We start from the raw sequence: 27926 nt of genomic DNA on the forward strand, positions 1-27926 counted from the left end.
CCCACCCTTATCCTCTTGCTCTGCCTTTCCTTAAGAGCTAATACTCCCACACTGTAACATGGCACTTTGCAAGCCATCCCATCATGTCTCTGTGATCCCAAGATCACATATATGTCTTATTACCTCATGCTTACTTCCTACGCTGCTTGCACTACTGATGTGCGTGTACCTCAGAGGCACCTCAACATGCTGACATACCACAAAGGACTTCCGTGTTTTTTTGGAATGATGCTCTACAGGCACTTACTTGCTCACATCCAAATGCTGAAGATGATCTTGTTTAAGCCTTCTTTTGTTGATGCTGTGCTCCCTTTCATGCTCTTTGCTTATCAACCATGGTCATCACTCTCTCACAGTGCTGCTGTCTGTCAGTCACTCAGTCATTCCCTCCCTCCCTCCCTCCCTCCCTCTTCCTACTTCAAAGCCCTCTTTACCAGGTCAGCCACAAGCTGGTAAAAGTACCTTCACTGCCCTTTCCAAGCTGGAGCCCATCCCTCCCAAGCAGCTCTTTGCACCTTCACAGGACTCCAAGCTTCGCTGCACTCTGTAAACCAACCTAAAGAATATTTCCCTTTTAAAAGCAATTATCTTCTATAGCACTTCTGCTATTTCATATACATCTAGTTGAATAGCAGCCAACTCAAAAGACTGTTCCACAACTCCCATATGGGTTTTCAATGGACCCATTTTAACAGATTTCATAGTAAGAACCTGTAAACCCCTGAACAGCCACCTACCATCACTCCAAGATCTGAACTTCTAGAATCAGCTTCAGCTGAAATATAATCACGTAAAATATTTCATTAGCTTACACAATATCTCAAGTTGGAAGGCAAACACAGAAATTGAGTACAACACCCTGCTCCTCATAGGACTACCAAAACCTCAATCACATGACTGAGAACATCAGTCAGATGCTCCCTGAACTCCGAGTGACACTCTTAGCCATACCAATTAAAATACTTACTGACAGAGAGTAAAGTCAGGGCTTGTTTAAGTACTGCCTTAGGGAATGTCACCACAGCTTAACAGACAGGGCAAATGTTCCCACTGCTTCTGCTATTCCCAAGCCAGGAAACTAAAACAACTTCTGACAAAATTAAAGAGGGTACTTACTCTTGAAAACTATTTTAGGCAAGACACTGCCTGAAAATGGGGCCAAACCTGAAACCAGATATCTGAATAACCAGGATGCAAATTACTCTTTTGCTACAGGACTCAACCTAACTCATTACACAAATGTCTCTATCAACACAACACAGTGTTGCAGACTGATCCTAATTTTAAGCTGCTTTCGGTATGAAAGAAATCATGTCTCACAACTTTTTATATATCACAGAATCTGCTGAGTTGGAAGAGACTCACAAGGAAGATCGCGTCCAACTCCTGGCCCTACACAGGACACCCCAAGAGTTGCACCATGTGCCCAAAAGGACTGTCCAAACGCTTTTTGAACTCTGTCAGGCTTGTGCTGTGACCACTTCCCTGGAGAGCCTATTCCAGTGCCCAACCACCCTCTCAGTATACACATACACACACACTAATAGCTAGTAGAGAAATTTTAATGAAAAGGCCTTAACCTAGGCAGTAAATGTACGGTCTTTCTGTCTGAAGTACTAGCACAGAAAGGAGACTGGCAAACTTTTTTTCTTCTCATATTAAGGGAAGGGTATACCAATGCCCTAATTTTTCAACATCAGGAAAACTTACTCAGGACACTGAGAATCACCAAAATTTCTTTGCCAAAGAATTTTTTACATTAAAATACATTTTCAAGGACAGATGAAACATTTAGTCATTTTAGACACTGTCACTTTAAATAGTAAGCTCCTCTCAGAAGCAGGACAGCAAGCACTTTCCTCCTTCAGCCTGCTGCCTTGTACTCTGTCTTTAAGTTACAGCACAGTCTATTGAAATTTTGAGACAAAATCCACAAGGAAAAGAAAGCTGAACTAGATACAGGATTGGAGATCCTAGAGCATTAGAGCCAGAGGAGGGGCATGAAGAGATGGGAGGGTATGAAGGCATTGAAATGGTCCAAAACAAATGATAAATGGTTTTGAGTTCAGAATACTAGCTGATTAAACTTAGGACACCAACGTAATTCTCAGAGATGAGGAAGGTTTTATCATATAGCAATGACTACATTCAGATTATTTCACCCAGCAGTCAGTGTTCTCTCTAGAGGAAAAAAAATTTTCATGCAAATTAAAATACAGGGAAAAAAACCCAGCCTAATTCACACGAAAGTATTTATCTAGTTAATTTCTAATAAGTGTATACAAACTCCAAAGGTAACTGCACTTGTGATTGTATTCAAACAGAATACAATTCTGGATAGACATCTGGCTAATTCGAGAGCAATTACAGTGGTCTCTTCTGTGCAACACCTCAGGGACTGACATTTTAACATTTATTATGACTTTTGAGGGCTGTTTGTGTGTACCTCATGCAAATATCCAATTAACTTGCTCTTATCAATCAAATTTAAACAGAAATTAGTCCGGAATTTTCAGCTATGAGTACCTTAAATTTGTCTCCTAAGAGCACTATTGGCTTGATTTTACAGGGCAATGGAAAGAGGCAACACACAACAGGAAAAGAAACAAACAAAACCAAACCAACAAAGGAAGTAAGACCCCACCCTCACCAGAATCCAAAGGGAAAGCAACACCACAGTGTAGCTGTGAGCCTACAAGTTGGACAAAAAGACACTACTGGTAAGGCATCCTTAAAACCTCAATGTCCACAACCTCATTTCTGACACACACTTATTTTGGATACACACACATGTAATACCATTACATGAAATACCATTACAGCTTCAGACTTGCACCACAAGCTGCATTCACATACGTGTACCAACCTTGATTCAAGTATGTGAGAGTTTCATCATATAATTTTACTGCTGGAGATGTTGCAGCACACATAACATACTGGAAAGGTGGATGTTTGGTCTCATTTTCTTGTGGAAGGTTGGAATCTTCCTGTTTGAAAATAGGCAGCGCCAAAACGTCACTGAAAAGAAAAAAAAAAAAAAAAAGGAAAAAAAGATAATTTTGACACTGTTGGCCCTTTAAAGAAAACAAGTTATTTGTGACTTTAAAAAACCCATAGTGAAATACATACAGAATTTTATTATTCATTTTATGAGTCAAATCTATATGAGCAGTATCCAAAACATTTTCCACCAGAACTTTAGACTAGCATAAACAATACCATGGAACTTAAACAGAAAAGCAGATGAGTTGATCTTCTGAAAATTTAATCTTTTTTCCCTGTCTCCACTTAAAAAAGTCAGTTCTCTCTTAACTTTTCACCTGGCAGCACAGCCACACTTGCCTAATAAACATGCAAATGAAACCAAGGTTTTAATTTTCTTCTTTGAAATAACGTATTTCCCAAAGTACAGTAATTTCATGACTATAAGGTGCACCGGATTATAAGGCATGCTTTTTTTTTTTGCAACAAGGATCTGTGTGCAACTTCCGCAAACAAATTACTAACGGAATAGCACGATCGCGGGGTTTACTGGCAAGTGCTCAATTTGCAAATGTTTTTTACAGATCGGCGTATCCTTTAAACACAGCCTAAAAAGAATCAAAACACTAAAAAATACAGAGAAAAATCACTCACTTTTATTAAACTTTTAAACAGCTTTATTTTTCAGTCAGCTTTATTCATCTTCCATGAAACCTTCGAACTCTTCGTTGTCCGTATTGGAAATCATCAGTTGGGCGGTGGCGGCATCCAGCAAACCCGAACCCGTATCTTTATCATCACAGTCATCAGTTTCGGTACTCTCGATGCCGTCACTGGTTAGTCCAGGAATGATGTCAGCCTTTGCAAACCCTCGGATGACAGTTCTGGTGGATACTTTATGCCAAGTTTCCACTATCCACTGGCACACAGTGGTATACATTGCCTGGCATAGCCTCCGGGTCTTCATGAAGGAATGCTCTCCTTCCACCATCCAGTTTTCCCACGTAATTTGCAGTTTTGCCTTGAAGGAACGAATGACACTTATGTCCAGTGGTTGCACTTCTTTGTGAAACCAGTCGGTATTACAGCAAGCTCCGAGTTTGTCTTTTTCACCAGGGCTTTCACACTTTCTGTTTTGTGGGCACGCATGGAGTCATAAACCAACAATGCCAGCGATGCATGAAAAAAATCTATCCGGTCTCCGAACGTAAACTTCTGATAGCCAATTCTTCATTATCTCTTCATCCATCCAGCCTTTCGGATTCACTTCAACAATTATTCCAGATGGAAATGTTTCTTTAGGCAACACTTTTCTTTTAAAAATTACCATTGGGGGTAATTTCTGCCCATTTGACAAAACACCGGGAACTACAGTAAACAATGCCTTTTTGTTTCCTGTGGTGTGAACTGATACCGTGGATGATCCGGTTCTCCTGACAGTTTGGTTCAGCGGCATATCAAAGGTACTTCGTCCATGTTGATGATGTGCTCTGGCTGTATATTTTTTTCAGAGATCTTGCTTTTGCAGTAACTCCGGAAGTTGGTCAACTTTTCCTCGTAACCTGCCGGCAACTGCTGAGAAACCATCATCCTTGTACAGATAGAGAGCTGCCATCGTTTCATGAAACGGAAGCACCAAGAAGGTCCTGCTTTAAAGTCATTGATATCCATTTCATTTGCCATCGCTTAGGCTTTTATCTGAACGGTGACAGTTGAGAAGTTTCTGCCAGCTGCTTTTTTTCGGAAATCCAACGGTCAAGTCTGTCTTCTAGTTGCGGCCATCTCACTTTATTGCCTCGGAAACGTTTCTCTGTCTTCTTTGCAAGACGTAGGTCATCTTCTTGCTTTCTCCACTTGCACACCATGGACTCATTAATGTTGAATTCTCTAGTTGCAGATCTATTTCCATGTTCTTTTGCATGGTTGATTGCTTTCAATTTAAAATCTGCATTGTAAGCAAGTCTCCTTTGTGGAGCCATTTCGAAGTCACTCTCCCCATTAACATCCCCCCTCAGTAACACTTTCATCCACGGGTAGGCAAGAAGCTTTTCTCTGATTGGTTTATCGTGGTCGGAAACATGCGATTCATCTAAATCACCACACCCAAACAATCCCGTAGTCTAAACAACGTAGGCGAATCAACTTCAACCCATTTTTGCTTGGGAAAGGTGCAGCGCAGTGTCAGTTAACGGTAAATTTCCAAACTTTTTCCATATATAAGGCGCACCAGATTATAAGGTGCACTTCCAGGTTTTGATCAAATTTTAGGATTTAAGATGCACCTTATAGTCCTGAAATTACTGTAAGTTACCTACACTGTGAAAGTACCTCTCTCCTCATTTGGTACCATTATATTTAACCTATTCATTCTGTTGATATTGCCAATCTTTTCTTAGGTTTTAGCACGCTGATTAGCTCAAAAATGATTAAGCAGTAGATTGACAAAATACACGGTACAAAGTTTATGCCAATATTCATTTCACTTATCTCAGATTCACCACCAGAAAAACTTTGGAAGTGTTATGTTTCTAGAGAATAAAGAGCAATCCATATTGTCCACAAGCTGTGATAAGAGACAGTTTCACCACAACCAGGAAATATATCTACTGCTTTCTACAGAAATTAGTAATCTGTATTAGTAATAGATCAGTCTCCCTCGTATACAGAAACCCTTCATAAATTAAAACTTCTAAGAGTTTTTTGTGCACTGAATTTTTGTTCTTCATGAAATCATCTGCATATCCATGCAACTTCCTTTAAAAATGTTTTAAAGTGAATTAACATCTCAAACCATCTCAACTATTTAGCTTTTAACCAACATGTATCTTGTTTGTATCTCTTGCACTGATCTCACAGATTTAATATATTTAGTAAACAATTACAAATGCCTGCATTTTACTACTATTTGTACATTGAACCCTAAAATTTCTGAAGTAAAACTGTTTTTTTACTGTTCCTCATTTCTGCAAGAGTCTGTTTTATTTAAAGAGAACTCTACTATTCCTTTTGAATTCCAGCTCATATCTGAAAAATCAAAAAAGTGTATCATAATAAATTAAAAAAAATTAAATGATAGCAAATTTTTTTGTGTCACATAGGATTAGAATCTAAGACTTGGTCTACTTAAGTCTTAGATGTACAGAATGCAGGTGGGGAACCCCAACTTTTTTTCAGAGCAAGTTAGGGATGTTACTCCCCAGGCTGTATAGCCCCAGCTGGGCTCTTGCACTGCCCAAAGTGTATCCTTTCAATAAATACTTATTTTAACCCTTTTGCTCAGTCTAGTCTCTGTTCCAGGTCAGTCTTTCCAGGCATCACTTTACTTAAGCTAAAGATGATAAACTGCAGATGATATATGGTATTGCATCAATCACATTCTTAGAAACCATGGAGATGCTAAATCAGTATTTTTACCACCCCTAATCTCATACTGATTGCATTATAACACCCAACAAAACAACAAACAAACAAAACCCAAAGAAATCCCACAAAAAACGAACACAATACACAGAACAGATCGGCATTGTTAGTTCCAACCATTTTACCCTCAGACCCCCATTACAATTTCTGCACTTATAATGAGCCAATATCCCAGCAGGACAAATCATCTGCCCACAGTCAATCCCTGGCAGTCTCCATGTTTAAGTATACTTATGTAGGCATCCTTCAGTCATTTTCCTACTCACCTTGTTTTTTATAGGCCAATACAGATTAGACACAGGGACTTGTAGTGGCAACTTTCGTTAAGTTATTTCACACAGAAAAATCCTCTTACATGAACTGAAGTGCCAACTGGCAGAGCAGCCCACATGGAGGAAAAGCTAAGTGCTCCAAGACAGCTACTGTTCAAATTATTTCAGACTACAGGAGAACAGAGAGCTTGAAGAGACTGATTCTCTTCCTTTTTTGCCATTGTTAACTTTTGATCTTGTCAAGTAAAAGACTCTTTTACTTCACTTGTCTCATTTAAGTGAACTTTAGAATGACAAGGAAGCTGATGTATAAGCGAGTAGTAATGTTGGGAAAAACAAATAGCATCTTTTGTTATATTTTTTTATATCATTTGAGAAGGATTTGATGGAAGGAACTCTGAGACCAAGTTTTTGAAACAATCAGCTCTAGTAAGAAAGGTCTTAACACATGTCGAGGAACTGAGATATCTAAAGCATTCAAATCAAAGGCATTATTTTCTTTCTCCAGGGAGCAGGAAAATTTACCCAGAAAAAACCCAAAAGAAACAGTCTTCATAACACCTCAAATGCAGGCAACAAATCTATCCTCCAACACAAGCCTTAGATACTTACGCTACAGAGGTGCATACATGAACCATCACCATACAAAAACAGCAAGACTTAGAAGAGGTAGCAAGGTGAATGTTACCACTTGAACTAAGGAATCCAGTGAGATTTATCGCATGTGAGAAGTTGTCCTGTCATGTAGCCTACATGAGCATAGTACAGAAAGACCAAAAGAAAGTAATTTATCCCCCCATGCTTGTGAAATGTGTCTGCAAGCCTTCAAAATCGCTTTCCTTAAAAATTTAAAATCTTGTTTCCACGCTTTGTCCAAAGAATTTTTTTAAAAAGTGTTTTAAAGTGTTTTAAAAAGTGTTTTCATATCGGAAAAATCAAAAAAGTGTATAATAATAAATTCAAAAAATGAAATGATAACCAATATTTTTGTGTCACATAGGATTAGAATCTAAGACTTGGTATACTTAAAGTAATTTCACAACCATAAGGCGCACTGGACTATAAGGCGCACCCCCAGGGAGCCGGCACATTTCGCAACTTTGTAGATCATATAAGGCACTCTGGACTACAAGGCACACTTTTTTTTTTTGCAGCGAGGATCCACCCCCAGCTCCCCCCGCGTGGTTGCTGGCCAAGGCCCCGCCTCAACCCAGCAGCCATGGGCCCCCGGGCCCGCCTGTATCTGGCGGGAGGGGTGCCGCAGGCCCCCGGGCCCGCCTGTACCCGGCAGGGCCGGGGCATGCCTGCTGCCGCTCCGCCCTGCCTCCAAGGGGCCAGGGCATGCCTGTGGGGGGGCCACCCCACCTGCACGGGCAGCTGCGATTTTGGGGGACACCCTGGGGTTACTAGGGGGTCGCAGCGACCGCTGGGATTTCAGTGGGGCGGGGCATGCCTGCCGGGGCTCTGCCCTGTCTCCACGGGGCTGGGGCATGCCTGTGGGGGGGGCCGTCCCGCCTGCACGGGGCCAGGGCATGCCTACCAGGGTTCCTCCCTGCCTGCATGGGGCCGGGGCATGCCTACCAGGGCTCCGCCCCACCTCCACAGGGCTGGGGCATGCCTACCAGGGCTTTGCCCTGCCTCCACGGGGCCGGGGCATGCCTGCCGGGGCTCCTCCCCGCCTCCACCTGGCAGCCGTGGCCCTGCCGGCTCCCCCCGTGGCTCGCAGCTCTCACTTCCCGGTTTGCAAATTTCTGAACTTTGTCCATCATATAAGGCACACCAGACTATAAGGTGCACTTCCGAGTTCCGGGGAAAATTTTAGTTAAAAGCGTGCGCCTTATAGTCATGAAATTACTGTAAGTCTTAGATATGCAGAGTGCAATGTCTTAAAAGTGTTTAAAAAAAAAATCTATCACACACATACAAAATCCCCTCCCTAATAATAATAATAGGTTCAAAAAATAAATCAAGAACTTCCTGTCCTGACTAGAACAGCAACTACTATGTCAACAAAATTCAAACTAATGTTCCATCAATCATCTGCCTTATCTATATTCTGGATTGTATATTTTTGGGTGTGAGTACTAAAGCATCCCAAGAATACACAGGCTATACACAGGTTTTTGAAATTTTAAAGTACGTATTTTACGAGGAGAAATACCTTTAAGAATATTTCTTCTCAAGCAGTATATGAATTAAGAGTTATGATCTCAAGGCCAAGCTCTGAACTATTCAGAGATGTGAGCAAGCCATAGGAAAATGCAAGGCAATGGGAGGCCTGGTACTTCCTAACACTTTCCCTGTGTTCACAAAAGCAAGCTTGATGGGCAGGCAAGCCCCCTGAAGTTAATTTCTGGGAAACAACCTTCTCAGCAGCAGCTGTCCAAGAAGTCCAACACAAATTAAACAGGTGCAAATGTAATGCTGTTCCTGAGAATCCCACAGACCATCACACAGAAACTCAAATGGAGAAAGGTTTCAATTTAAGGGGAGTGTGGCACAAAATACAAGAAAACCACCAATCAAAGAAAGAAGAAAATGCCAGCACCAAAATCTGTGTCCTTCCTACCAATGAAAAGAAGAAAGAATACTCACCATGACAAACCCACTTCCCTGACACAGGGAGGTCAGGCAGCTGCTCTAACTTGCAGCAGTTCCAATACAGATGACTTCTACATAGGAGAATGCCTGAAGAGCAAATGAAGGCAGATCGGCTGCCATGCTCTCACTCTGATATGTCCATCCAACATGACAAGTGACTGGGTAACAGAGAGGACAGTTCAACACTTTGAAGTCTTTTCCTCAAAAATTAAACTGGTCCCTGACTTTTTGTAATATATTCATGCACTCAACTTGGAAAGAAATAATAACAAAAAAACCCAAATCCAAGCCAATGTCAATGATCTAGAACATGAGATTTATCTTTCAACATGTTTCATCTGTGGTAACAAAGCAAGGAGGCATAGGTTTATGGATTCACTTTTTCTTCAAATGCCTATTTCCTGACAGGTATTTACGTATTTGTGTGCTTGCACAAAGAATCAAGCTCCAATTCTAATCAGTAACTGACATTTTATTTTAGAGTCTAGGTGAGTGAAAATTATTTTTTTCTACAGTGCAATGCATAAAAAAATAGAACAGACCACTAAAATAGAGGTTCTATGATGTACTCTGCACTTTGTACATCTAAAAAAGAAGAAAAAAAGATCAGCAAACAGTCAGGAAGTATTATTCTTTCAAAAACAAAAGTAGAGTTTCTAAAGAGTGGGAGACATTAGGGGAAGCATAAACAGCAATTTTGTCTGTCATAATGTAACAGCAGCCAAAAGCAGGGCCTGAATGAGTTAACTCTTTATTGGTTTTGTACAGCAACTATGAAGTTAAGGCAGTAATTGTCACGACCCAATCATGTTTATCAGAAGCCAGGGTGCCAGGGACCCAAAAGCTGTTAGAAGAGAACACTCTTTGCCTCTCCTCCTGAAAAGAGAGCTGTAAGTTCTAAGACAATGCTGCCCGAACTCCTGACTGACCATCTCAAGGTCTTTAGCCTTGTGCTCAAGAGCTGGTACACAAAGTCCCCTCACCAGCCAAGGCTTTCCACAGCACAGTAAGGAAACAAGACTGAAAGACTGCATTAGGCTTTCCTTTTTTTCAACAAAAGCAGCAGCCAGCTGCATTCTCCAAAGACACTAAGTGCTTGGGAGAAGCAGTAGAATCAAACTGGCTTGATTCTCCACTTTCGGGTGTCGACAACTTTTAGTCCTTTGGCCATATATATAAGCCACACCAGATTATAAGTTGCACTTTCACTCGCAGCAAGGACCCATGTGCAACAAAGTAAGGAATTACTAACAATCACGCCATCGTGGGGTTTACTGGCAGGTGCTCAATTTGCAAACATTTTTCACGGATCGGGGTAGCCTTTAAACACAGTCTAAAAACAAAAAAAAATACAGAGAAAAATCACTCACTTTTATCAAACCTGCTGGTTCCGCTCTCACCCAGGTGAGGGGAGGGCACCGCCCAGGCGGGCAAGAGCAGTGGGGCCAGGCGGCCTGGGAACCTGTTGTCCCGGGCTGTCAGAGGCGGCAGGGGCCACAGGTAGGAAAGTTTCCTGGCAAGCAGTGGAGTGAGCCCCGCTGCTCGCTGGTTGGGCCAGTGCCCTGCTCTGTGCACTGCGCAGAAGCAGGCAGGAGCGCGGAGACTGGAGCCACTGGGGTTGGGGGCTGCAAGCCCGGCAGAGTAGCCTGGAGGGGCCCTGCGGGTGGAGGTGCCGACGCCCAGCCCCTGCCCCAGGGTGCTGTGTGGTAGCAGGCGGGAGCACGGAGCCCGGGCCTGCTGGTGTCTGCGGCTGCGCTGTGTGCGTGGGGTGAGTGCAGTGCCATGCCGGGGGTTGTGAGCCCGGCGGAGCCGCAGCGGGCAGGGCCACGGGGCCTTGGCATGCCCGCAGTGCCACACAGCCCCGCACACAGGCCAGGAGGGGATGCGGCGGGTGGTGCAAGAGATGGCAGGGTTGGAGGAGCTCCGCGGCTGCCGGGGCTCTGCGGCTCTCGCAGCCCGTACTTCCGGGTTGGCAAAATTCATAACTTCGTCCATATATTGGCTGCTCCTGAGTATAAGCCGCACTTCCGGGTTCAGACCAAAATTTTAGTCGAAAGGGTGCGGTTTATATTAGTGAACTTACTGTAATTTTTTTAATCTAGTTTGATTAACTTCATGTTTCAACCTACAAATATACCAAAACAGCTACTCCTGAAATAATTACCAAATTCCCCACAACAGGCTTGAATTTTAGCACTACAAACACCACTGGAACTGCAAGCATTTAAATAAATCCATATACTAAGCTTTCAAATTAGACATAAAAATTCAGTCATTAAGGTACAGTAATTTCGTGATTAATTTTGGTCCCAACCCGGAAACGCGGTTTACACTCAGGAGCGGCCAATATATGAACAAAGTTCGGAAATTAACCAAATGCTCAATTAGACAAATTTATATTGATTCAATAATCAAATAAATCGTTGATGAAAAATGGAATTCTGCTAGAAGTATGGCAGGCTGCTCTTTGAAATGTGCCTTTTTAATTAAACAGACTATTTCTTCGCAGTTCATAGCAACCACCAGTGGTCCTCAAAAGTACACAACTACTGTTGTGTTACAACGGATATTATGAGGGATTCATAAGAAAACATCATCGTTGCCATTGTCAACTGAAATTAACATTAATCCCTTATATTAACTCAAAACTCACTACCATTGAAGGGTACAATGTTTTTATAAGGGTTTTGGTGCAGGTGTTATTTGACACATCTGACAACCGTTACTATAAATTTTGTGATTATAGGAAATTTCTTACTGCATGAGAAGGTGTTAGAACAGCAACCAGAAAAAATGTGTTTCAAGACTTTAAAAGAAATTTTGAAAACTATTTAAAACCATGTGAATCTGCAAGGTAATTCAGGAATCACTTAGTCACCTTCTAACAAAAATCCTACAATGGACTGATGATCAATGAAAATGTGCAGCTTCCTCAGGAAGAAGAAACACAGGAGTAATGCCATATATTCTACCTAACGACACTATCATCAACTCCAGGAAGCATCAACTCCTTTGTATGTAACCTCAACAGTGGAAAGAATTACACTAATTTCACAATTACAAGCCGCATCATTTTGACTAAAATTTTGCTCCCAAACTGGAAATGCAGCTTACACTCAGGAGCGGCTAATATATGAACAAAGTTCTGGAATTTCCACACCCGGAAGTGCAAGCCGAGGTGCAAAGCCAAGCATCTGCCAGTAAAACCCGGGATTTCGCGATTGTTACAAATTGGTTACTCTGTTGCACGGCAGGTAGGGGTGGGCTCCGTGCCGGCAGCGTGGTGGGGGGAGGCAGTGGCACCCTCCTGCCAGCCCCGCAGCCCGGGGGAGAGGCGGGGGGCTCCATGCCTCCTCCCCCTCCCGTTGCTGCCGCGAGTGAAGGTGGGCTCCGTGCCCCCCTCTCGCTGCCGCCACGGGTGAAGGCGGGCTTTGTGCCCCGCTGCAGATGAAGGGGGGCTCCCTGTCCCTCTCCCGCTGCCGCCACAGGTAAAGGCGGGCTCCGTGCCCGCCTCCCGCTGCCGCTGCGGGTGAAGGGGGGCTCTGTGCCCCTCCTCCCGCTGCAGGTGAAGGGGGGCTCCCTGTCTCCCTGCTGCTGTGGATGAAGGGGGACTCCGTGCCTCCCCCTCCCGCTGGCACCACGGGGCAGCACCGGGCCAGGGCGAGCGATCCCATGATTCCGTTACTAATTTGTTACTTTGTTTCACACGGATCCTTACTGCAAACGAAAATGCGGCTTATATTCTGGTGCGGCTTATACATGGACAAAGACCTAAATATTGCCAACACCCGGACATGCAGCTTATAATCAGTGTGGCTTATAATCGTGAAATTACTGTACATGCACATCTTCCTGACAAAATCAAGAGGGTATATACCTTGAGAAGCTCTTCCAGCACTCTCCTCTACGCAGTATTTAATTTTTTTCTTTTATTTTGTACGAAAGTGACATGTAATTAAGTTCTTCTGGCACACTAAACAGTGACAGAGCAGTATATCTCCTGTTCATGCTTTGCCACTTCTTTTGGTTTTCCCCTCTCAGATCACTTAACAGGCCACAATTTCTCTAAAGTAGAAACCTAACCAATATACATGCTGAAAATCACTCTGAATCCAGCAAACCCTAACGGCAATTAGGTGATCCCTTTAACTAAGGGGTCCATGATTAAAGTTACAAATACTACTACTACTATTGTGTACGTTTGCCAAAAATACAGTAATTTCACGATTACAAGCCACACCATTTTGACTACAGTTTTGGTCTGTACCTGGAAGTGCGTCCTGTAATCCGGAGCGGTCAATATATGAACAACATTCTAAAAGTTGCCAACACGGAAGTGAGAGCCCGCTGCAGCCCCAAGCCAAGTTGGAGCCCGGCCAGCCCCGGCAGAGGTGGGAAAGCCTGGCAGAGGCAGGGCCAGCAGTGCGGGGGGCGGACACCAGAGCCCCAGGCAGCAGCGCAGGGGAGCCCGGTAGCGCGGGGAAGCCCAGCAGAACCAGGCTAGCAGTGGTGGGAAACCCAGCAGAGCCGGGGCTAGCAGTGTGGGGGAGCCCGGCGGCGCAGGGAAGCCCAGCAGAACCAGGGATAGCAGAGCAGGGGAGCCCAGCAGAAGCGGGAAGCCCGGCAGTGCGGGGGAGCCCAGCAGAACCGGGGCCAGCAGCACGGGGGAGCCTGACGGTGCGGGAGAGCTCAGCAGAGCTGTGCCAGGACAAGCAAACGCAGCGGTGGCGGTGCAGGCGGCGTGGGGGGTGAGCGAGCCTGGAGGCGGCAGCACCGCCCAGCCGGCCCCGAGCAGCCCCGCTGAGCTGGGCCACCCGGCCCCGTCGGCGACCATGAGCGGGTCGAGCCTGCCTGGCCCCGACCCGAGCCAGTAAACCCCGCTATCCCGCGATTCTGTTACTAATTGGTAAATTTGTGAAAGCTGCACACAGATCCTCGCTATGAACGAAAGTGCAGCTAATAATCTGTTGTGGCTTATATATGGATGAGGACCTAAACGTTGCCGACACCCCGGAAATGCGGCTTATAATCCGTGTGGTTTGTAATCGTGAAATTACTGTACTCTGCAGACAAAGTGTGTAACACGATTCAAGACTAATATATAGCTTACCTAATATTACTTTTTAAGTGGTGTTTTTAATGGCTACAACTCTTTCTGTGGCAATTCAGAGCGTCCTAATAGGCAGGTATATGTAACAAAAAGCCACTTAAGATCGCTGCCCACCATAATAGCATACGACCAGAAAAAACAATCTACCCAAGAACAGAAAGGATGATAATTCTTACCATTCCTAGAAACTGAAGTGTGTGCATTACTGGGATGAGAAATTAAGTTATGAAAACACAGGAAAATATTAAAAAACCCAACAGTCAAGATGCAGAGTTTTTAATCACAAGAGATCCTAGAAAGAACTGAATCAAAACAGAGAAGAGCAGTTCTTGAACATGAGCACATGCATTTTCCATTGGTGTCTGCGCTTAGAATCAATCCAGGCAATAACCTCCCCACAAAAACTGGCACACCAAGTCATGTTTGAAGATTTGCTAAGACAAAAACGGGACAGAACTGGGATAAAATCCAGACAAGTTGAATATAAAATCAGGAGTATTCTCATCAAGAGAGATGAATCGTCTTGTTCTCTAAACTGGCAAGTTCTTGATGTTATTTTTTAATTACAAAACAAAACAAAAAAACCAATCAATCAAAACACAACCCAAACCCCACACAGAACAAAACCTCTATCAAACAGATATCCCACCATAAACCCATTGAACTCAGAATACCAAAAGTCCAATCAGAACAGTCCTCATTTCTATGCAGTAGAAGCCCTTTTTCATAACTTTCAGCTAAGACACTGCACTTGCAAACATTTTACCTGAGAAGTACTGCCTTGACGTATACATAATAGATGAAGCCTGTGGTCACCTGCAAGTTTCAGTTTCCCCTGAGAGAGAACATGCCTTTTATAATGGCTAGGTCATCAAAACTATCAAACGCAACTTTTACTTCTCCAGACTTAAAAGACTAACAAACACTATAGAAAACGTTGGACTTAAAATGTCTGTCTTTGTCTCCAAAGGTTTTGCTTTTTCACACAAAGTCGTCACTCAAGAATCCACACAATCTACCCATGAGAGAGCTAAAATTTACTCAAACAAGTACAGTTTTAGCTTAGCTTCGAAAAGGCGCATCCAAACGTTACTTAAACACTAACTTTGTAAAACCTGGAAAACAATCAAAAGGTGAGGAAACACCAAGTTGATTATGAACAGAGTTACACGGCAAGAAAAAAAACCCCATCACTAAATACATACTACATAGAAAAAAACCCGTCACTACACAGAAATACAGAATAAACAGACTGAATAAAGTACAACTATACCACCACCCTATTAACTACCACATTTACCTGGTCAAGAAGGAACGTTTTTAAACCTAGTAGGAAACACCTACTGTTTATCATGAACAAGAACAACCATTGTCGAGTGTAAAACCATAGTTTGGAACGTGAGGTCCGGTTACACCCCGCAGCGACACCGAAATGTCAGTTTTAGGGCAGGGATTTCACATACGAAGGGAACAGCACCCCAGTGCAGACAGTTGCCTGCCCTTCCCGAGCAGCCTCCTGCCAGCAGCACGCAAGGGAAAGCGGGAGCCCCTCCAGCACGTGCCCACTCCTTGGGAAAAGCTTTCGGAATAAAAAAAAAGCGAGGGGGAAAAGGAGAAACCACGGCTCCTTCCCGCGCAGCCTCAGCCTGCCCAGCGGCACGGGAAAGGCTGCACGGCCCGAGGAGGCCGGCAGGGACGCGGCGCCCAGCGGATAAGGTGCGGGGCGCGTTACCTCATGCTGTAGGCACCGGCTCCCAGCTCCTGCCCGATGCCCGAGAGGCTGGCATCAAAGTCGTGCACCAGCCCGGACTCAATCACTTCATCCATCTTCAGCACCCACGCCATGTTCCGCCGGCCCTGCCGCGCTCCCGCCGCGGGAGGAGCCGGACGGGGCGGAGCCGCTCGGCACCGGTGCCGCCGGGGAGGCGGTGCCGGCTAGGCGAAGGGGCTGGAGAAGACGGGGTGAGAACTGGGGGGAGGAAAACACGTGCGGGGCGGGGGGCCAGGGGCGACTCCGCGCTTAGCCGCGGGGGGGCCCTTTCCTCGCGGCGCAACTAGGGCGCGGGGTCGCTCTCAGCATCCTGCGCCCGCCCGGCCGCCGCGGGGCGCAGGGGACCGGGCGGCCGCTGTCTCCTCCTCCGACTGGACACTGCTCAGCGCCGCCGCCGCCGCTTCTGCCGCCGCCCGAGCTCCGACCCAACCCAGCGGCGCCTCCCGCCGCATCATTCGCAAGAGAGAGGCTGCGGCGGCAGCGGCAGCAGCAGCACCAGCACCGCGGGCGCCCGCCGGGGAGGACCCGCCGCCGCCGAAGGTCGCGACCGCCCCGGGGACTCGCGGCCGCCGCTCCGGCGCGTCCCGCAGCACCGCCGCCGCTCACGACAACATGGCGGCGGCGGCTTCCAGCCCCGAACGCCTGCCAGGGCGGTGCCTATCCGCGCTCTGCGCCGCCGATTGGCTGGGCCCCGCCGGGAGGGCCAATCAAAGGCAGGCTAGGAGGGGTGAGGGAGAAGCCCGGCCAATGAGAGGGCACTTCCTCACACCGGGTGGTGTCAGCGCTGACGGGCGCGGGCGATCCCACCTATCCTCACGCCCGCGGCAGAGCGGCAGCGCGCCCCGTAAACTGTAGGTGGCTGGTGTGGGGAGTGGCGTCGGGTCCCGCAGCCCGCCGGGAATGGCGGGTGTCTTTGCTCTCGCTGGGCCATGCAGGGCCCTTGTTCACTCCCCAGTAACCTCCGGGGCGGTGATTGCCCTGGGCAGCCGAGTTCGGTGTAAGGTGTCCCTTTGCATGGCTGGGGGGCCTGGAGCGAAATACGCTTTAAGGTCCCTTCCCGACCCAAACCGTTGCGTGGTTACTTTTTCCAGAGAACACCGAGGAACCTTTACAGAAAAACACCCTAACCCCACAGAATCATAGTATATTTTGAGTTGGAAGGGATCCTCAAGGAACACAAGGGTCAGGTTGGAAGGGGCCACAGAGGGTCATTCAGTCCAACCTCCCTGCTGAGGAAGGCTCACCCTGGTGCACACGGCACAGGACTGTGTGATATATGTTATAAAGTAATTCGTGTTTTGTGAAAGATAAATCATGTTTGTATAAATAAAGAATTTAATAAAAGAACTTTAGGTATGCTGAGCCCCAGAGGGGAGAAAGGTTGCTTCACCAGATTGCAGCGCTGCTGCAATTAGCAAGTTAATAAATACAGCCCCAACGGAGGTAACTTCCAAACTTGATTATGGGACAGTCCGGGAAACTCCCCGGCCAGCCGTGAAGACTTGATAATCCCCACCGATCAAAATAACCAGGGTCCTCAGGAAAACCTACATTTCAATACCCAGCTCCAGTAAACCAAAATCTGCGCACATCAAAATTCATCGCTGCGCCAAAACTGTTTTTGTCCAGTCCATGGTGGAGAAAGGAAACGACATGAATATGGGAATCCACGGCAGAAACAAAGAGACTTTTGCCTCAGGCCAGAAGAACTGTATGAAAACAGACTGCCCAGGACGGCATTTGTGAACACAGGGGGATTTGATGTGGTAGAGGTTAGATCAACGTGTGTGTTCACTCAGCATTGAACCCGGGCTTGGTGTTGTCTTTTTGGTTGTGGCTTCCCATGACTGTATTTTCAGTCGCAAAAATAAAAATTGTTGTTTTAATATTTTTAATTGGGCTCGATTCGTTTATTACCTGTAACAATTGTATGCAGATGGTTCTTGAATACATCCAGACTCCACAGACTCTTTGGGCAATCTGTTCTGGTATTCCATCACCCACACAGTACGGAAGTTCTTCATATTCAGGTACAACTTTCCGTGTATCAGTTTCTGCCCATTGCCTTTCTCATCCTATTGCTTGGCTCCACCAGGAAGAACCTGGCTCTGGTCTCTTGACACCCTCCCTTCAGGTACTGATAGATACTCATGAGGGCCCCTCTCTATTCTCAAAAGAATTCACCTTCAAAGAATACTTGTATAATTTTATGAAACATTTCATTAAAATGTTATGTTCAGAGAACAAACTACAGAACAGTATCAAGACTCTAAAATGTACTTTGATCCTATAGTAATATGCTTTAAGTACAATTGCATGAGTTTTGCAAAAGATAAAAGCAGAAAGGCCCTAAGTTCATTAATGGTTAACAAAACTGATTGGTTAACAAAGCTGTTTTTCAAAATGTGCATATAGCATCGTCAAAGATAAAGAGAAGTACACAGACCATGATTTATTATCTTTAAGGGCAGTTTGTAAGTTAAAATATGGCTGTCATCTTCTCCAAAAAAGAGCCAAAAAAAAGAAGTTACTGGTGTTTTTCCTGCTGTAATTGCTGTAGGTGTTCTCTGCCTCTCTGGGCAGAGATGAACAGTTCATCTGCGTATAAGAGGAAGCTTAGAAAAAGTGAAATTTATGAAGAAGGCAAGAGCTCATGGACAAGCCACTAACAATAGGCACCAGCTACAATGTTACAGCTTTTAGTGAGAACTGAAATTACCACAGGCAAAATTCCTCTTTTAAGCCTAACAAGATGACAATAATACCCAGGCAGCAGAAATAAGACGAAACCCTATTTTTGTAAGTTTTACAAAAGAAGGTTTGTGGGAATCTAAAAGTGGTGCACTTTCTACTTCTGACAGATAAGACAGGATGTAAGACCAGAGAAGCCATATATAGTTTGATTTATGCATAGCAAAACTGGTTTCTCTACTTACTAGATCTATGCTAACATAGCTACATCAGTTACAAGATCATAAATTTTTATACTGGGAATTCCTTTCTTGTGACATAAATTCCAACTACTCCTGAGGGTATTCTGAGTGGATACAGTGAAACCCATCCTCTTGCATTTCAGTCTTTAAAAGTTGAGTGTACTTGTCACAATAAACAAAGTAACTTCTAATATTTCTGAAGATGTTATCTTTAGCTATTTTAGGACACAAAATGCCCTTTTTCTGTTAAAAAAAAATAATATTAAAGGGAAGGTATTTTTTTCTTTAGCATTATTTGTATCTCTGGCTCATCCCCAAGTTTTGTGAAGTTTTCTGTGTGTTTGGTTTTTGCTGTTTTTAAAGTACAGGCCTGTAATGTGTTTCTTTGGGGCAGGTTCCTTGATCAGTCCCATTCTCAGGTCCTCAGCTGAGGATCAGCAATGCACACAGATTGCTTCTGAGCAGGCCAGATCCACAAGTCTAACCTGTCAGAGATGACACCCCGTGTGGCCCTGCCATTCCAATTCTGTAGACCCAGTAACTGGAATTGGAGACACAATATGATGGAGAGAAAGTGCAGGCAGTTGGACTCCAATTTTGCTAATAGATCTGCAAAGAAAGCATTCCAAGTACAGTTCTGCTGGGATGTGGGGATCTTGGGACATTCCTTTCTCCATCTGCTTATCACTAATGCTGGCTGGCACCCTCCCCTGAGGTTGATTGCTTCTCTGTCAGCCTTATTGATGTCCAGATGTGGGACTGAAGTGTGGTGTTTCACCAGTCCACCTGGTATTTCAGGTGGACTGAGAACAGAACCAAGGAACTCAATGATTAAGACCAGACTGAAGCCTTGTGCCTGAACTGGTTTGTTTTCTTTCTCCTCAAGGGGCATTTTCATTAGCGATCAGCTCCTGTACACAGCATGTACAGTAATTTCACGACTATAAGGCGCACCCTTTTGACTAAAATTTCGGTCTGAACCGGGAAGTGCGCCTTATAGTCCAGTGCACCTTATATAATGTACAAAGTTGCAAAATTTGCAAACCTGGAAGTGTGAGCTGTGAGCCGAGTCGGGAACCGCGGGAGCCGTGGCCGCCTAGTGGGGGGACGCCGGGACGCGGCGCGGCTGCCAGCCGGGGGGACGCAGCGCGGCCGCTGGCCGGGGAGAAGTGGGGGGAAGTGGCGCAGCCGCCAGCCACGGGGAAGCGGCGAGAAGCGGTGGTGCCGCCACCACCGGCCACGGGGAAGCGGCGAGAAGCGGCGGCACCTCCACCGCCAGTCACGGGGAAGGGGCAAGAAGCAGCAGCACCGCCACCGACTGCGGGGAAGTGGCAGGAAGCAGCGAGAAGTGGCGGCGCTGCCACTGGCCACGGGGAAGGGGCAAGAAGCGACGGCACCGCCGCCAACTGCAGGGAAGCGGTGACAAATGGCACAGCCACTGCCACGGGAAAGCGGTGAGAAGTGCCACCGCCGCCACAGGAAAGCTCTAAGAAACGCCTCCACCACTGGCCGGGGGGAAGCCGGGACGAGGCACGGCCGCGCAGTGGGAGCCAGGAGCTGTGAGCCGTGCCAGCTGGTGCTGGGGGTGGGCGGGAGTGCTGGAGCCCACTGCCTGGGGAGGGCGCCTGGGGCTGCGTTTAAAGGCTGCACCCATCTTTGAAAAATGTTTGCAAATTGAGCACCTGTCAGTAATTCGTTACTTTGTTGCACGCCGCGCGGCTCCTCGCTGCAAAAAAAGAGTGCGCCTTATAGACTGGTGCGCCTTATATGATCTACAAAGTTGCGTACCCGGGGGGTACGCCTTATAGTCCCGTGCGCCTTATGGTCGTGAAATTACTGTAGTTGATGGAAGGGTCTCCCCTATGTTGTATTTCAATACCAAAACATAGATGCAGGCTGCCATCCAAACCTAAAGGCAGCTGTTCAAAACTATGTGGGAAGAGCAACTTCAGAGGGACTCAAATATCAGATTTTTAGATAAGGGTGGGAAAATAGAAGCAAATATAGGCAGCAAAGGCAAGGAAAGGAAAGGCAAAGACATGGTGAAAACATGCCCTGAGAAAAGCTGTGAGGGGAGCAACATCCTCGTGACTGAATGGAGTCTGAAAACGGGAACACTGGAGGAGTGAGTGGACACCCTCACTTTCCTTTGTGGTTAGGTTCTTTTTGTGCTGGAGCAGCGCATGTCACTTGTAAACAAGATTGCATCAGTGAACTTGAGCACCTGTCCTTCATTTTGGCTTTATTGCTTGAGTCAATAGAAACAGTGCTATGTTTGCTATCTATTTGTGTTAGCCAATCTAAATTTCAAATCACTGTCACCTTTGTACTGAGAAGGATTGATTTTATAAAACTCCACTGCAGTTTTGTTAGTTTCATACTTTGGAACCCTAATATAGCCTCAATTCCTTTGAGTTTCTTCTTGGTTGGTTTGTTTGCTTTAAAATCTAAAACTTTTCACATTTCTAATAAAAACATGCTACTCAACAATTCTGCAAGGGAACTTCTAATTGATGCAGCTGTGATGCAGCAATAGTTGTCAGACTACCAATATAGAAAGAGCGACGTCAAGATAAATGATTAAAAATTGTCATGTTTATGTATGTTGCATTTAGCCTAAAAGTAATATGCTAAAGTTTAATACAAAGAGTGAACCACATTATAAATTGAAATTTAATTAACATCAAGATTATCTGGAATCTATGAGCCTAGCTCTTGTCAAAGCACAATCATTTTTAATTATAAGAAAATTTGCATAGACAGTATTTCAATCATGCAGAGGTAAAGTAGGTTCATAGCTTACAGGAATATGCTGATGCAATAAGCTGCATATTGCATCAGTATTTCAATGCAAAGCATTTAGCCTGCACTGATATGACAAGCAGCCCAACCCCCTGGTCTTGCAGATCAGTTGAGCTCCAGAAAATAATCAAAGTAGATATGAGTCATCAAGGTATTTCTAAGTCTGTATTATTTCATATAAACAGTTTCATCTACAGACTACAAATGTAACTAAAAACCCCAACCAAACAAACTAAACGCATCAGTGAATATCATATTAAGCAATAAAACATTCCTAACACTATTAGCAGCATGGACATACAGTGACATGGCTTGTGAAAATTGTAGAGCTACAGCAAAGTAAACCTCCACCATGTTGACTCTACTGCTCCAATTATTTTCAAATCACCAGATCTATTTGAAGGCTTCAACTTGTGGATTAGCATAGATTGCACATACAGTCTGCATTCTTGTGTATTATAGCACAATAATAACAACAATAATAGCTTTATTACTGTTATTATTATTAATATTATTAATATTATTATTATTATTATGTCACCTCCATTTTCGACTTACCACAGGTAGCTGTTGTTACTGGTGGGATACTGGTAGTGATGGTGACGATGTTCAGGCTGGCTGTGCCAGAAAAATATTTTGGGATGAGGTGAAGCATTTTGCTCAGCTAAGAGATGGTCACTGCAGTGATGGGAGATAGGAAAGAGAAAACAAATATGCAAATTCAGATTACAGTTGCAGTTGGATTACTCTTAGGCCTTTATGTTCAGCCAGCAAGTTGTCCCTCTCTCCAGAAGAGGCAGATAGCCAATGTCTTTGGCTGCTTCCCACATGCTCTCCTGCTTTCCACATTTACTGTGCTGCTGCTGCCCAGCTGCAAGGCTTTTTTACTACCAACATGACATAAGTGCAGCTCAGACCTCACCAGCATCCTGGTTTCTCTACTCCTGTCCTCCCACACTGTCGTAGAGTGTGACTGAGCAAACCCTGTGTTACAGAGCCAGAGAAAACGCTATTTCACTGTCCTTGGCCTCAGAGAAGCATGCAGCTCCCTCTTCACACAGTTCAGAGACTTCGAATACTGTAACCTGAATAGGCACGACTAACTGCAGAGAAAAAAAAGAAAGGTGGAATTCACAAAGACCTCTTTAAGGGACCAAGATGCCATCTCAGCAGTGTTTAGACAGCATCCTTTTTGCCTGTTCATTTAATTTCATTCTGGTGGCAGGCAGACTACAGCCTTATTGTTACCTTCTTGCCACGAACCAAGATAAAAAAAACCCCAACCCAACTATGTAAACACTGTCAAATTGCAGGAAAAATATTTACTCCAACACCAACCCAACACCACTTTTCGCACCCACACTTTAGGGAAAAGTCATATTCAGATGCAAACCAGCTGCTTAGTGCCCTCAGTGCTATTTGTTTGCTGAAATTTTCAGCCAGCATTGCAGTAACAATTTTAAAACATACTAAATATTAGAGGTTGATCCTGCAAAGACCTTGACACCCAGAAATAATAAAAATCCTCATCTGAAAATAGTTACCTGCAGAGGGCACCCATTCTTCTTGAAATAGGAAGGACTACTGACAGTTCATTGGTGGCTTTGTCATTTTTGTTTTTTAAATACCAGCTCATTCTATAAAAAGATACTTTTAAAAGGTATTACATATTGTGGCAACAGACAAGCTATGAAAATCAGAACATCAGAGAGCAACTTTCTGGGAAACAATAAGGAATTATTTCATATTAGAATGATAATAATAATAATAATATGTAGCAGCCATAAGAGATTCAAATGAACATAATTGGTTGGGGATTTTTTAACAGCATCTCGGACAATTCTCCCTTAATTTATTCTATTCACTTAACATCAAACAATGCATACAAAAAGCAAAGAGCAGAATCATAGAATGGCTCGGGTTGGAAGGAATCTCAGAGATCATGTAATTCCAAAGCCCCTGACATGGGTAGGGACACCTTTCACGAGACCAGGTTGTTCAAAGTCCCATACAACCTGATCTTGAGCACCTCTTGGAATGGGGCAGCCACAATTTCTCTGAGCAACCTGTTCCAGCATCTCACTACTCTCATAGCAAAGAATTTCTTTCTAATATCTGATCTAACCTACTCTCAGTTTGAATCCTTTCCCCCTTGTCCTGCCACTACACAAGCAAATGCCTCTGTCTTTCTTGTGGGCTCCCTTCAGGTACTGGAAGGATGCAATAAGGTAACCCTTAAGCCATCTCTTTTCCAGATTGAACAACTCAAGTCTTTCAGCTTTTCCTCACAGGAGAGGTACTTCATCCCTCTAATCATCTTGGTGGCCTCCTCTGGACTCACTCTACCATGTTCATGTCCTTCCTGTGCTGGGGAACCCAGAACTGGGTGCAGGTCTCCAGGTGGGGTATCACCAGAGTGGAGTAAAGAAGCAGAATCATCTCCCCATCACAAAATAATACAGAATAATAGTAGAGGAACTGTAAATGTGGGATGAGAAACAAACACCCAAATGTTACACTGCTCACGAAAGCAGACAAGAATTGCAACTGCTACCTTAGTGATTCTGAGAGATTATTCTCCTCCAAGGGGCACGTAAGTACCTCAAGGAGGGCTGTTATGACACAGATCTGCTTGTGTACACCAACTGATCTTTTGGTCCAGCAAGGATGAGAGCTGGATGAGTCTTTTAAAGGTTACTTGTTCCTCTTACATGTCTCTGTAACCACACACTTGTAACAGATGTAAAGGACTGCACGTGTCCCAGTGATCACTGTATTTTTTTAATAATTATTTTGATTTCAGTGACTGTAGGAAAATAATATCTATTCTGGTATCCAGTTCCATAAACCTGTAAGTTGTAAAATAAAGCTACTCTGTCTTCAGCCCTAGATTTTGGCAAAGGAGTTAAATGCATGCAGCACATTTGTTTGTAAGCTCCATTTCCATTTGCACTGATTATTCTCAAGAAGAGAACTACACATCCCACAAAGCACTTTCACAACCTTCCCTTGGGGTTTACAAGAGCTTCCCATATAGAGGGCAGGCATGTTTTGTTCTGTGACTTGGATTTCTGTCAAACGGAAAGGGTAATACCACAGATTCCCTTTCACTTGAAGAGCTCTACCACAAAATGGCTCCCACCTCTCTATGCATATCCCACAGAGCTCACGTGGCTTTGAATTGTCCAACACTTTTTTCCCTCCTCAAACAAGCCCGTTGCTTTTGACAGATGCTCATTTGTCAGAATGCAAATGAGAAGGAACACTGCAGTTTTGATCAGTCTTTTCTTATAAAGTCCAAGAGAGAAACTGGGAGCAAAAGCATTTAAGACAGTTGTTTTTCATCTTTAGCACAGAGGTGGTTCCTAGCCCTTTTAGAATCAATTTTGTTATTTTTAGATAACACAAACACCATATATCAGGGTTGCAGATTTGTCATTAATACCAAGACAGACAATAACCACCCCATGGGAGCCCAGGCAAGCAGTTGCAGATTCAGCTACTGGTCTGGGTTCAGCCCATGTATTCTGAATGCAAATAATGAGCAAGAGCTTTAGTTTAGCCACCTGGCCCCGTCAGCAGCCCCTAGCGGGCCGAGCCTGCACAGCCTTAGCTCAGCCAGTAAACCCCGCCCTCCCGCGGTTCTGTTACTAATTGCACGCGGGTCCTCGCTGCGAACGACAGAGCGGCTTATATTCGGGTGCGGCTTATTTATGGACAAAAACCGAAATATTTGCCAACACCCAGAGATGCGGCTTATACTCAGTGCAGCTTGTATTTGTGAATTTACTGTACTTTAATTTTGATTCTTCAAATACTTCCCTTATGTGGACAAGTGAGTCATTGATAATATCCAAAAAACTATTGCCTTGAGGAGATGGGGTGTTTGTAGGGAAGGTGAAATAATGACAGCTCTTCTGATTTAAGTACCTGCTTCTTACAGAACTCCCAAGGCCTGTGTGACAGGTGTCCCTAATGGTATGCAAACTATTTAATACCTGATAGAGTGTAACCACAGAAGTTGCTGCTACAAACCATCCAATCCCACAGTGACCACTGTCCCTGATGGTATAACAGAAGAAAAGCACAATCAGATCTTGCGGACTTCTATGCAAAAGCACTGTGAAAGAGGAAATTTTTCCTTTTTTTCCCCCTCCAAGGGTTGACAAGATGATTATCAATCATAGATGTTTTGAGTTCTTTGTATAGAGTATATAGACAGAACACATAGAAAAAAGTTATTATTCAAACTAATTATTATTCAAAATAATTCAGTGTTTCTTTGTTCTATTCAGAGTCTTGTGTTTTGACTGATCTCTGTTGTGAACTGTATATGGGTACAGCTTCAAGTAAATTGTAACTCAGTTTTTAAAATCAGGATAAACTTCCCAAGTTACTTCTAAATCTGGTATTTTGCCTTGAGAAACACTGTAATTCCCCACACCCACACCTGCTGCCCTTGACTAACCTCTAGACATAAAGGTATGTGGTTACACAGTCCTTAAAGTTTGGGGACAAATAAGGTGAGTTTTTTACCTTGTACTGTTTATTGTTAAGAGGCTACTTTTTTTTTCTTCCTTTATGATCTGCTTAGTAAGTACACAGATCTCAGCAAAGGAGCAAACAACAAGACATTATTTATTTAAAACATCACGTGCTCTAAGGCTTGTGTATGGCATGCAAAGTCCAACCTGAAATTAAAGGTGGGGAGGCTTATGTTTTGCTAATGGGTGGATATGCATGGAAGTACAGTACTTTTGCATATGGTACCTGATAACTTTATTGAATTTTTTCCCATGAGCTGCATTTTAAATGATGAAGTCTCCTAAAACATCACTTAACTTGCTAATCATTTTATAGTGATCATACTCCTCATATAATTTTTCTGATTGCTCTTCGGAGAACTACAACAAATGACCTTAAATACTGGCATTATAACTGGTCATATATGACCAAATGTCATCTTTGCTCTTTGCTTTTAACAAGCAAAAACTATGGACAACACATGAAAAACCAGGTACAATATAAGACACTGTGAATCCAGTATCTATTCTGAAGATTCTGTTTAATGGAAGTTTTTGCTGTCCAGTGATGATTTTTGTTGCGTTTAAAATACTAGTTTTCAGTTTAAAGTAAGAAGAAATTTTTGTATTTATGCAGATCCCTACATACTTCATGCCCAAAACAGAGTTTAGAGAAGTATTGTTATTTTGATGCATCCTACTGGGTCTTTGGATTACTTTTTGTTGTACAGCAGTTGCTGCCTAATGCAGGGGGACTTTCGATACTCCTGGCTTGGATGGGCTATGAATCCATCATATGTCTCTATGAAAGGTGCTGACACACATTTCTAGTCCCTCTATTTTTGAATACACAACCTCTGTCTCTCCTATACACCTTGTTAGTAGAATGTCATACATAGTATGACACTGTCAGTAGAATGTTTAACATAGCTTTCTGCCCAATTAAGGACTGAAACCGCCATGTGGGAGTGTATTTACTCCTACTGCAGTGAACTTAAACAATGCTGGGTAACAGCCACAAGCAGGAATAACTTCTGCATGTGATCCACCGCTGCACTGACCTGAGTTCTCCACACATTAAGGGCTGATCCAGCCCAATCCTTTTGCTGTGTCTGGTCATCTGAAGGTGGTAGAAGTACAGGCTCACTGCTGACAGCCTGAGAACAGCAATGCACCGTGTCTGTGGAGTGCAGCAGAAGAGCAGCATGTTCTCCATGTCCACCTGCCACCTTTAATCTGTATTCTTGGATGATTTTAGGTGTTGTAATTTGGGCGTGTTGAATGCTAAAGTACTTTAAGGACTACTGCATTTACCAGCCCTTCTTCTGTGATGGAGAAAACTTGAGAAGCAGGCCTGCCAAGAAAAATAAAGAGAAATGGGAAAATCCACAATGCATATTTTTAGTAGACCTCCCAAATTCCAGTGAAGTCTTAGGACACTGCCAGCATAGAGACAAGGCAACACAAGGGTACCTGACCAGAACCTTTCTTGATGCATAATACTGCTAAATG

The 27926-nt window shown here is 44.2% G+C and overlaps 1 protein-coding gene across 4 annotated transcripts in view; it reads right to left on the minus strand.

Moving 5' to 3' along the window:
• The window catches only part of UBP1 (upstream binding protein 1), a 46354-nt gene extending 29694 nt beyond the window's left edge, over window positions 1–16660 (minus strand). The window contains exons 1-2 of one of the 4 annotated variants that reach the window (XM_033076696.1): window positions 16118–16660; window positions 2867–3018 (exon numbers count right to left, since the gene is read on the minus strand). In XM_033076696.1, the coding sequence (XP_032932587.1) occupies window positions 2867–3018; window positions 16118–16230 (265 nt within the window). In that variant the 5' untranslated portion in view covers window positions 16231–16660. Of the gene's footprint in view, window positions 1–2866; window positions 3019–3636; window positions 7603–16117 lie in introns of those variants that run through there. The other 3 variants (XM_033076687.1, XM_033076704.2, XM_033076712.2) reach the window with 3 other exon arrangements.
• Between the last annotated feature and the right edge of the window lie 11266 nt (window positions 16661–27926).

The sequence above is a fragment of the Catharus ustulatus genome, chromosome 1, assembly GCF_009819885.2.
Source record: "Catharus ustulatus isolate bCatUst1 chromosome 1, bCatUst1.pri.v2, whole genome shotgun sequence".
Lineage (NCBI taxonomy): Eukaryota > Metazoa > Chordata > Aves > Passeriformes > Turdidae > Catharus > Catharus ustulatus.